Source organism: Eleutherodactylus coqui, chromosome 1 (assembly GCF_035609145.1).
Source record: "Eleutherodactylus coqui strain aEleCoq1 chromosome 1, aEleCoq1.hap1, whole genome shotgun sequence".
In the NCBI taxonomy this organism is placed as follows: domain Eukaryota; kingdom Metazoa; phylum Chordata; class Amphibia; order Anura; family Eleutherodactylidae; genus Eleutherodactylus; species Eleutherodactylus coqui.
The window spans coordinates 139,085,413-139,097,714 of NC_089837.1; the positions used below are offsets into that span (position 1 = coordinate 139,085,413).

Below are 12,302 nucleotides of genomic sequence, written 5' to 3' on the forward strand. Positions count from 1 at the left end.
GCAAAAAAAAATACCATTTAAAGCAAATCTGTGCGGAGATCCGCGGCAGATTCTGCGCAGATTGTATTTTTCAAGTGGACATGAGGCCTAAGCGTTGCTTTATCAAGATGCATAAAACTTTTTTCGTCTGAATGCCACATTGTTAGATTGTACTCCTTCAAGAGACCACTCTAAAAAGTTAGGTTGCCCTCATATACAGTGCCTGACAGAAACTGCCCCCCAATACTTTGACTTAATAATTGCCCCAGTCTGAGTATGTTTCTAATAACAGTGTTCAACCGTAGAATGATCCCACTGATAGTGCCAGAAGCAGTGAGTAAGCCTATTAACAGTTCCCCAGCCAGAGTGCTCTCATCAACAATGCCCCAGTAGTGAAGCATTATAAATAGAGATGAGCAAACCTACTTGGCCACGCCCCTTTTTCGCCCAAGCGCCGCGATTTGCGAGTACTTCCGTATTCGGGTGAAAAGATTCGGGGGGTGCCGTAGTTGAGTGGGGGGGGGGGGGGGGTTGCAGCGGGGAGTGGGGGGGGGGGAAAAGAGAGGGCTCCCCCGTTACCCCGCTGCTACCCCCCGCGCCCCCCGAATCTTTTCACCAGAGTACGGAAGTACTCGAAAATCGTGGTGCTCGATCGAGTAATTACTCGAAACGAGTATATTCGCTCATCTCTAATTATAAAGTGTCTCAGCTAAAGAGTACTTCCAATGACAGTGCCCCAGCAAGATAGGCACGGATACCAACTCCTTCACATCTCACACAGTCCAAGAGTAAGTTTATGTAGGCAATTGGCAGCCGTTGACATTACACTCTTGGATCCAGCCTGTTGAGTGTTCTGTCATATGCTTGCTGTAAGAAAATGGGGATCCCATCAGAATTCAGTAGAGAAATACTTAAAAGGGGTATATGGGGATCTGAAATACTCAGATCTGGGGATCTGAAATACTCACGGACACTTGCTGAGTAAGACCAGATACTTCCGACTGAGTCCCGAAAAAGAGCGACGCAGTACTGTGACCCTCTGCTGTCAGCTCATTATATTAACTAAATGTATGTATTAGATGTCATGTTGGATATAACCGGTAGTGTATAATGGCAGTCATTTTGAAATCTACAGAAGGAAGATTTTAGCAGACGTTCAGGCTACAGGAGGGACAGATGTCTTGTTCTACAGCCATGTTCCAGTGTCAGATACACAGATGCATATCAATGGTGTATGCAGTTGAGATTTTTTCCCTTTTTTGGGAGGCCTATGAGAATTACAGAAAGAGCTGAGCAAACAGCTCTTCACTCATTCCACATCTATGGAGAGAGCCTTGGACAAGTGGAGCCACCTCTCAATTTAAATGCATCAAGAATGCGGCAACTTTGAATAGTTCCGCACCATAGACATCCAATAAGCACCCAAGAAACGAATAACTCTTAGAAGCCACTTAAATAATTTCAGGATATGAAAGTTCATGCTATCCTGTACGGTGCAATACAAACCTTGTCATTGATTATAGTCTAAATAGCAGCCTACACTTGACAAAATTAGAAAAAGCAAGAATTTTAGAAGAAGGGGAGACCCTGCCAGGTTAGGGGAAGATCACACAAAGCAGACGTTTTCCACAGAAAATTCACACAACTTTGTGAATTTTGGTGTGAATTTCAGGCAACGCAATGTGGCAAAGCAGCTTTTCTCCATGTAACACTTAGCGTATGCTGCCAATTTCAAAGTTTGCAGGACGACTAGATTCTTTCCAACATGAGTGAATGGGGTTTGTTAAAAACCCATTTACATTGTACTATACTTTGATGCAGAATTTTGGTGCGCATTCCTCAGCCAAAATGCGTTGTGCATGAGCTCAATTTAAAAGGTCCAATTTCACTGTATTTAGTGTGTAGCCATCTTGCTCTTCCCTCTTAAGAAACCATACAGTACAGAAGGATGTCAACAACACTAAAATCTGTGCAAGGTAGAACAAACTGATCAATCAGCAGAGTTAAGGCCCTTTTACACGGGACGAGTGTCAGGCAAACAAGTATCACTGGGTCGCTCAAAGCGCGGCCAGCAAGGAGGCGGGCGGCTGGGGGAGAGTTCTCTCCCTGCCTCTCTCCGTTCCCTGTTCAGTACTGAATGGCTGCTGCTTGCACCAAACGATCATCGTTCAGGATTTTAAGCATGTTTAAAACTGACTGACTCTCGTCCAGTCATTTAGTTTCAACATGCTTTTACACAAGACGATCATCATTCAAAACCACGCAGGAGCAAAGGAGCCTGAACAACCAGAAGCACTGGTGTACGTATAGTGGGTGCAGTCGCACCTGGGCGCAGGAGCCCTAGGGGGCCCCTAAATTCTCTCTTCCCCATATTGCAAACCAATACTATTAAGGAAGCTTTATAGTTGGGGGCCCAGTTCCATGTTTTGGACTGGTGCCCAGCAGCCTCAAGTTACGCCTCTGCCCAGAACGATAATTGTCCGGCATAAAGGGGCCTTTAGCTTGGATAGCACTGCTGCTCTGCTACAATATTCAACCTGTGTTCACTGCTGGATTTTCTCACCAGTTTGCACGCACTAGTTCTGCTTTAAAGGTTCATCTACTCTTTACTATAATAAACATGGTCTGCCTGCAACATCCTAAATAATTAGAAAGGAAGTGCGCAGACAAGTTGTCATATTTTAATTAAAAACAAATACATTTGTTGAACCAATTAATTAAAACATAATTACAGTGAATAGTATAGATAAAGTCCAGGGGTTTAAAGTCATGCAGTGCACATAGTTTTACTCCGTCACCCTTCACAGAAGGAATAGAAGCCAAATTAACCGCATTTTGGTTTAGAACTTTAAAGCGTATGTTCACATTTCACTTATGGAATTAATCTACAAAAAGCTTTAACAATTTTAAAAATACTCCATTATTTAAATGCCCCAACCTTTCCTTCCAATCCTGTGTCTGAGGAATTTAGTGGTGGCTGCATCACACCAGATCCTGTACAGTAACCACTGACTCTCCAATAGCAATATATGAGCTCAGCAGGATGGATCAGTTGACTGGTTCCAACAGAATTGTGAATACAGCTCTGGACTAGAATTCAGAATTGGTACAATATAATTAACCCTTTCCATTCCAATTTGTATTCTAGTTTTCCTACGGGGATTACTCTTTTCTACTGTTATACAACGGCGCTATCTGCTGGCTAAAGCCAGTACTGCAGGAGATGACACGTTGGATAGGCTCCGACAGCAGAGAGGCTGGCAATATACAGTAAGAGAACCCCGACGGACGGCTTCCAACATCGGAGCTGTACAGCCTTAAATCATAATGTCTTCAGGAGGTCAGACAGTGGATTGGAAAGGGTTAACTACATTTTCATGTAGATAATGGCAATAAAGACATAAAAACGGATTACGAGCGAGTGTTGCTAATTGGCTGTGGGTTTTGGAGCAGATTTGAACTCAACTGAACGGGTAAAATCTGCAACATAACCCGCAGCAAATCAGCGACATGTGAATGCACCCTAAAAGTGAACATACGCTTAAAGAAGCTCATTACTAACAAAACTCTCCCTAAGACATACAAAGTGATCCAAACCAGAAGTACTGACTTCTTTCCCCAGACGTCATATATATTATATATATTACATTCTGCATATTACAATATAGATTTACATTTTTTGCAACTTAAATACATGTAATTACGCATTTCATCTTATTATCTACCTACCAAAATAAACATGGCCGATTAACGGAATTAATTATAAATTATGTAAGGAATCAGAAGATTTCTCACAACTTAAAAAATCTTACTTAAAAATGTAGACGTGCAGCTACAAGATAAAATCAAAGCTCCTAATGTTGTTAAGCTGCTTGAAACATGTATCGCTTAGTTTAAAATGAAGGACCATAGTAATACGAAATTCCATGTTAATATACACTGTGGATGAAATGAAGGACAAAACGTTGGACGCAACGATGTACTAAAAGAGCATAAATGTTCTCCAGCAAGCACCAGTTTTACTGACATGCCTAAAGGCCCTGAAGAGAAGTAAAGCAATCGGATTTCTACTAATGAACTCAAATCTCCAAGTATTCCCATTTGTGAAATGTCTATCCTCTGCTTGCTTTTTTGATCAGCACTGTACTTAAGGGTCCTTGTACACAGGCCAATAAATCATTCGGATTTCCACATCTAGCGGGAATCTGAACGCTTAAGACTGGTTTACATGGGCCGATGATCGCTCAAAGATTGCTCAAACCGGGAAAACAATGCTATCAGCACTCCCCGTGGAGAACTACTGATAAACGTGAAGGACGATTTTTAGGTTAGACTGAATTTACCAAGCTCTAGGATATAAAACGTCTGCACACCCCTGTTAAAATGGCATGTTAGGAAATCCAACAAAGATGGACCATTTCAGATTTCCTCCTTCAATGTGACCAGTTATCTGTACAATTCCATTGGAAAACAAACTGAAATCATTTTGGAAGGACGAATTAAAACAAAACTAAAATAATGTAGTTGCATAAATATAGACACCCTAAAAAATAAAACTAGTAAAGTCAAAGGGTACATCAACAAAATATTGTTCTGTTTTTTTATCAGCATGGCATATCTTGATTAGCAATCTTTGCCTACTCTTCCTTGCAAAGGTCTACCCACAGATCTTCAATGGGATTCAGGTCTGGGCCATTTCTACACCTTTGATCTTCTGGCAAAGCCATTATTTTGTTGATTTGGAGGTCTGCTTTGGGCCGTTTTGTGCTGAAAGGTGAAATTCCTCTTCATCTTCAGCTTTTTAGGAGAGGCCTGAAGGTTTTGTGCCTAAATGGACTGATTTGAAACGGTTCATAATTCCTTCCACCTTGACTAAAGCCCCAGTTCCAGCAGCAGGAAACAGCCCCAAAGCATAATGCTTCCCCCACCATCTTCAATGTGGGTCTGGTGGTCTTCTGGTGATGTGCAGTGTTGGCTTTACACCAAACATGCCTTACGGAATTATGGCCAAAAAGTTCCCCCGTTTGTCTCATCAGACATAACCCATTCTCCCATATGCATTTGCAAGACTTGACGTAGGTTTTGGCAAAATATAGCCGGGCTTGGATGTCTGTATTTGTTATAAAAGGTTTCCATCCTGCCCCCCTACCCCACAGCCCAGAGATATGAAGAATACGGGAGATGGTTGTCACATGCACTACACAACCAGTGCTTGCCAGAAATTCCTGCAGCTCCTTTAGTGTTGCTGTCAGCCTCTTGGCCTCCCGGACCAATTTTCTTCTGGTCTTTTCATCAATTTTTGAGGGACGTCCAGTTCTTGGTAATGTCCCTGTTGTGGCAACTTTAACCCAGTTCTTGATGACTGTCTTCACTGTGTTCCATGGTGTATGTAAAGCCCTGTAAATTTTTGGGTACCTTTCAACAATCAGATCCCTTTGATGTGTTGTAAGCTCTTTACAGCTTTTGCTGAAAAATGCAACTAAGAAAATGTCAGAATAATTCTACTAGAAGAGCTGAACTTTATGTGGGATAAATCAGAATCCATGTAAATAATGGTATCTATGTACTGACTACTATTTAACGGGAGTTTAAATGTGATTGGCGAATCACAACACAAGCAAATTCCCAAATATAAAAAAGGGTGTTCACACTTATACAACCACAGTTTATTTTTATTTTTCCACCCTAAATGATTTCATTTTTTTTTTTTAATGGAACTGTACTGATAACGGGTCACACTGAGGGGGAAATCATTCTGAGATGATACATCTTTGTCGGATTTTTTTAATATGACGAAAACATAGAATTTTAAACAGGGATATGTAGACTTTTTATATCCAGGTCATCAGAAAAATAACACAATAAAAGAAAAAAAAATTACTTTTTTTTGTTTACAGATTCTAGCCATTTAAAAAAAGGGATTACAAATGAACCTACCCATTAACGTGCCATGGTAAGGAAATTGTGACATTTTAAATAGAAGCATTTATAAGATACCCATGAGCAATTAAGGCAACAGTAGAGCTCTCAGCAGTGCTAACTATAGAGAAGCCCCTAACAGACAGGAGTCTCCTCCATAAGCAGGGGTAAATTAGGAGGGGTCAAGTACAGCATGTGCCGAAAGGCACAGTAAAAATAGAAGCGTGAGGGGTACTGGCCCGGCATTACCATCAGGTTATGTAACTGGAGCCTATTACTATGCGCTGCAGCCAATCAAAGGCGCATGTGAACAGGTACGTGCTCAGATCTAAACATTGGGGAGGCCATAGCACTGGTATGAGCATTGTGGCCCCTTTAATCAGCTAATCTGCAAGGGACCGCAGCAGTGGACCAACGGTGATCAGATGCTGATAGCCTACAGCGCTACTCAGATTCATAAGGCAGTCTAGTTATCGCTCTACATTCAGTGTCCTAGCTGCTCATAGGCAACTTACAGATGTGTGCATTTAAAGTGCTACTCTCTCATAAAATGTGTTGCCCCGCCCCACCCATTACAAAGAGTGCACTGCTCCCCGCCCGCCCTGTCTCCACCTTAAGCCTGCATCACTCTTATTAGAAAGGTTTTCTGGGCAAATACTACTAATGACCTATCCTATCATTAGGACAGGCTATCAATAGTTGGTCCACTTGGGTCCAGCTGATCAAGCGCCTGCTGTCCGCGCCACAACACACCAGGGGAACAGAAGACGATTGCTCCAACCCCTATGTAGTGGCCGGCACCCATAATTTTAGACGCTGCTGTCATTGCGGTGCAATTACCAACACCAGCCACTACACAGGGGTCATACCTATCTGCTTCCACTCTGTCCCCGTGTGTTATGGTGCTTGCGGCGAACGCGTAATAAGCAGATTGGCTGGGGTCCCGATCGGTGAATCCAGCCAGTCAATGCCAATAGTATTTCTGTCCAGAAGACACCTTTAAGGGCAAGTACCTGGCAACCTTAGGAGTTTTAAAATAAACCATTGCTTGTCCCACAGCTCCAGCTCAAGTAAAATGCATGGGAGTGATTTAAACCCAAGACTGCCCTCATAAAATAGTGGCTACACCAAAGAGACATTTTGAAGATAGATTCAAGTTGCTCCATCTTGTTTTGGTACATTATCCAAGGGTTCCCTATGGCTCAATTTACTTATGTTAATGCATAAGAGTGCCCCCTACAGTGTTATTTGAGTATGACATGTGCAATTCAACAAATACAAGATATGACAAGTTTATGGTTTGACATACAATAAAGTGACAATTTATGGCACTATCCAATATGCAGATGTAGTTGCCACATGGATTTAATGTCTCATGGTCCTTCTGAATGCAAGTTCTAATCCTTTAACCGGACAGATCACAGAGAAAAGATATAGGTCTCACTTTCCATCTGTTGACTAGCACTTGGCAGCACATGGCACAAAATGCAGTTAGCAGCTTTGCTTGTTAAAGGGAATGTTAGTGTTCAATAATAATACAAAACGATTGGGTCAAAATAAAAATCTGTGGGCTCTCTGCCTACTTGGCTCTGCCAGCCACTTGGCTTGGCAGTGCAACGACAGCTGGGATGTGGCATGGTGCTGCATGGCATTTATTGTGGGAGCCATTACTATTCAGTGGTAGGTTTTACAATATACTTTGGTCTACAACAGAACTTTTACCCCTACCAAGTGGTTAGGCAATTGTGCCGAATGGTGTAGGTTATACACTGTATGTAACAAATACAGTGATCATGTCATACTATGACCAAATAAATCCTGTACAGTACAGGATACGTTTATTCTCTACGATAAATAGTGGATATGCCCAGGATAAACTTTACCATGTGGTACACCTTACACTAGAAATTAATATATGCTACCACATGATAAAATTAAGGGAATTAATAAAAGTTCTTGAATTTTGACAAACGACATATACATTTTGTGTACTCAATGGTTTAAAGTGTAAAGGAGGTTGGGGAAGATTTAGTGTCCATTTGCATGGTCCCGGATTCGGTATGAATTTCTGGCCACATGGAAATACCAGCTGTTTTTTTTTTTTTTAAACTTTCCATAAAAATTCTTTCAGGTCCAGGTTTCCATGGGCACAATGGCTTCCTTAGTTCCCACGGATGGCAAGAGATTTTCTCCAGAAAGGAATAAGAAGGGAAGTTGGACCACAAACCCACGGATTCTTTGCAGCTCTTCCTGCGCTCGGGCACGATCCTGTGTGGCCAGTGCGGTTTTGGCAAGGAAATCAGGCAAGTGGAAAAAGTTTTGTACCTCATCACTTGGAAGACATCGGAACACCTAATGTGACAACACAAAGATACAAATGTCAGACTTCTCTTTTGCATCTCATAACCCTTGGCAGCCAATCACATCTTTATTTTCATTTTCTAATCTGCATTTGGTTGTTTTGGACATATTCCATCAATGTCCAGTAAATTGAGATGTACCTCATCCTAATGCATTGAAAATAATTTTGTCTTAACAACAGAGAGTGATACCAGGACAAACAGAGGAGTGGGGAGGGTAGAATGCACATCTTGGAAGTCAAAATCTTGGCCCAGTTTCCAAAATGAATTCCCAAGTCAGTCAAGGGTTTATATAGACAAGGCTTCTGCAAGTCTGTTAGGACAAGCCTATCCCTGCACTGAACTCAATAAGGCTAGCTTAAGATCAGACTATAGTTTTAGCAGCAGTTTTTATGAAGTCTTCTCATGAAGGGTTATTGCCTATTATGTCCTGTTTGCATCATGTCTGAACCTTCTGTCAGATGTATACCTTGTTGTATTGCCCGATGTATACCTCTGATATATGACTTTGTATAGTAGATAAACTATAGACCGAAGCGCTTCATGTGCAAGACTCCGAGTATGTAGTGGCAGAGTCCCACCCAATAGCAGAACCGCTTACCTAGAATGGCTGTGTGCATCACAGCTCTAAGCACACACGAAGGCAGCTGCCAGCCCCATTCACACACAGGTACTGGAAGGAGGAACGGACAGTACAGGGCTCCACGCCGGTGCACACCACGGACTTGTAGGGGTCAGTTTTTAAACTTTATTGGGAGGATCCAGGTACAGTGAATATGACAAAGCATTTCACTTCCAATAAAGTTTATATACTTACCTCTTCAAGTCTGTGGTGTGCGCCAGAGTGGAGCCCTGTACAGTCCATCCTCCCTTCCAGCAACGGTATAGTAGAGGTGGGTAGCTGAAGCAGCTACAGTACGAGGCCCCCAGCATCAGGGGAACATGTGCACAACTCCCGGAAGCTGGGCAGTAATAAGATGTTCACAGGAGGAGAACTTAGTGCAGCACAGTAGTAGCAACGGTTGGGCCAAAAGCGAAAGGATCAAGCAGCGCACATCTGGATTTGAGGAAAGGCCGTAGTGACACCAACGAGCACAGTGTAAGTTCATAGTAGGAGGGGGATTTTGCTATTTACAGGATTAGCTTTAAAGGGGAGCCACAGGGACAGCTTTCCTGCTGAATATAGCAAAGACTGGACTCAAATATAACATGAACAGAGTCTTAGATTCATCAACTTTCATTCCGCCTTATTTTCATTTATAATTAAGTTGCTTTCATCACAAATAGTCTCTCAACTGGCAGCCTTCACGTTTGTTTCTTACAATCTTACAATATTGTTGGCAAATAAAAGCCATCATATAATATACCCACTTTGTCAAATATAGTTGTGTTGCGAGCCGTTGTGGCCACCCACACCTCTTTGAAAAATTTGTCACTAATAGGATCCTGGATATTGATAGATGGGTCATTAAGGCAACCAAGGAGAAGCCTGAAAGAAAATAGAACAGTGGATAAGATCACACCAATGCCCTTTTATGACAAGTTTTGGCAGACCGCATGCAAGACCTTATAAACTTTATACTTTTGTGCACTTTCTTGGTATTTACTGCAGCACAGGAAAGTATAAAGAAGGGCAATTCTTTGTGTCTGAGGTTTTTGGATTTCCAGACATGGTTACAGATGACAGTCATTAGTCAATATAAATTTTATATTATGAATGTGTGAGTTAAACTGTGAAAGTGTCAGGACAAGGGTGGTTTATTGAGTGTTCAAATTATTGCCTTAGACTTGGTCTACCTGAAGCAATGCATCCGAAGTGACAGGGCAAATTTCCCAGCTTCATAAGCCTCTCCATCCATGACTGAGGGCACAGTCTCTGTGTCTTGTATAATAACAGCCATCTCACTGTCACGCTTCCCCATCATGCTGCGGTCATTAATATTAGCTGAACCTGAAAGTACGAAGGAAAATGATGAATTGTCTTATTACCAGAGCAGTAATCGCATAAGAATGCAATTTTAGGAATAGCGTGTCAGTATCTGCATAAACCGTGCAGATCCCAACACGCACCATGGGTTTTACAACACAGCTAAGTCATAGATCCAACATGATAATGGGACTTTGGTCCCAGAGGTCTATTGGAGTTCACAATGTAAAAAGTTAGTAAGCTATAAAAAGTTTTTGAAAAGTTTTCCCATGAGTAGTATTTTTCTTCTCTTCATTCGTCTGACAATGGAGCTGGCAAATTAACTTCTCCTGTTAAACAAAGTTTTTCGTTTGAGGACATATTTCTTAGAAGCAAAGAAAAAAAACAACAACACTTTTGTCCATGATTAGTGCTTGGTTAACCAGTAGGGAGCAAACAAAAATCACAACCAAAGTAGATAAGCAAAGAAACATTTCAACATTCTTTTCTTGCTGAGCCTTAATTTGGGCTTGGATTTTAGGTATGAAGTTCTCGATTGGCTCATTAAACTGTTTCCAAGGCCATTAAAAAACCTGCTGTTTAATTTTAATATCTCTGTTCTTCTCCTCCTCTTAGATTACTAGAGAAATGATAGAAATATTGTCATACAGTCACCTTAGGAAGTGGCAGTAGATGCAGTCATTATGTTGTATAATTAAATTTTACAGTTAGTTCTCCTCTAATCATCGATTTTGCCAGTGACTCATTTAATGGCGTTCATTAGAAGGCGGCTGTAGGTTTGGTGATTTGTGAGTTGTAAACAGAAGCTTTATTAGCCATACTGCGCTCTGCCCAATCTAACTATACGAAAGAGAAGAATAGGTTCTATGCAGCTGCTGATAGGATGTAATAACAGCTTGTGGACACAATATGCATCTGCTTTCTGTATTCCCATGGGTAAACTATAGTTCTAAGGTAGCTCTTACACAACTGGCAGCCATATGCTTCGTTCTAGCCAAGGTTATGTCACATACTACTTATAAAAAAAACCTTATAATGACATTTTCACTATATAGCTCACAATACCAAATTCACGCTGTGGGGGTGCTTTTCTGTAAGAGTCCTTGGAAGCATTTGTGAAGGTTGTGGGTACAATGAATGTAGGAAGCTATAGTGACATTGAGAAGTAAAATCTGCAATGTGACAAAAGTGACTTGGGAGATTTCATAGGACCATAATGACCCCAAATACTGCATTAGGCATTCTCAGCTGGGACTGCTGTCACATGGGTCAGTTGGGCTTGCTGTCACATGACGGACACCAATGGCGTCCGATAGACCACACCACTATACTCGGGTCTCTGTTGGGTTTCCGGCATGTAAAGCATGAACAGATTACTAAACGTAGTGTTGCACTGCCTAAAATGTTGTCTCAGAGCAGATACAGAATGTGAACACAGATACAGGCTCCACCATGATGTATATAGAAGCACATTCGTCTTTGTAGCAGCTTGCAAATCACAGCCATATTCTAGAGCTGCTCTCAGTGGCATGGACTATATTCAAGTGTAATCACTTCACATGTTAAGTAACAGGAGACTTGTACTGATCCACTTTAAAAGAGCTTCACTGTGCAACAGTTTGACTATGTCACATTCATTCAATTCTATAGGTGTAACCGATACAGAGTAGAGAAACAGGCTTCGTGATGGGCAAAGTTCAAGGGATAACAGATCGTAGACAAAGATGGGCACAAAAACAAGTCCTGGGTACCTTCCCTGGATCTGCCCTGATAACAGAGTGGAGGACCTGGCCCATAAAGTGTGACTCCCCAGGCTAGAACCTAGATTCCCAACAGTCCCTACGTGAAATAGGAGGAAAGGAAAGGGCAAAGCAGATAAGACTAACAAACCAAGGTTGAAGTACAGAAACAACCAAGATTAGTTCCAAAGACAAACTGAAACCTGTGATCCAAAGTCCAATAAAAAGACCCTAAAGCCCTATTTACACGCAAAGATGATTGCTCAAAATTAGTTCAAAAGATAGGAAGAATGACAGTTTGAGCAATCATTTTGCATAAGCTAATGGGAATTAATGCCCATTAGTAGCTTATTAGCTTCATTTGCTTATTAGCCTCCC

At 41.6% G+C, this 12,302-nt stretch overlaps 1 protein-coding gene across 1 annotated transcript in view; it reads right to left on the reverse strand.

The window, feature by feature from the left end:
- Window positions 1-2,645: 2,645 nt before the first annotated feature.
- Window positions 2,646-12,302, reverse strand: part of PLD1 (phospholipase D1) — a 124,469-nt gene continuing 114,812 nt past the window's right edge. The window contains exons 24-26 of the mRNA XM_066601094.1: window positions 10,056-10,209; window positions 9,630-9,747; window positions 2,646-8,250 (exon numbers count right to left, since the gene is read on the reverse strand). Of these exons, the coding sequence (XP_066457191.1) occupies window positions 8,026-8,250; window positions 9,630-9,747; window positions 10,056-10,209 (497 nt within the window). The 3' untranslated portion in view covers window positions 2,646-8,025. The remainder of the gene's footprint in view (window positions 8,251-9,629; window positions 9,748-10,055; window positions 10,210-12,302) is intronic.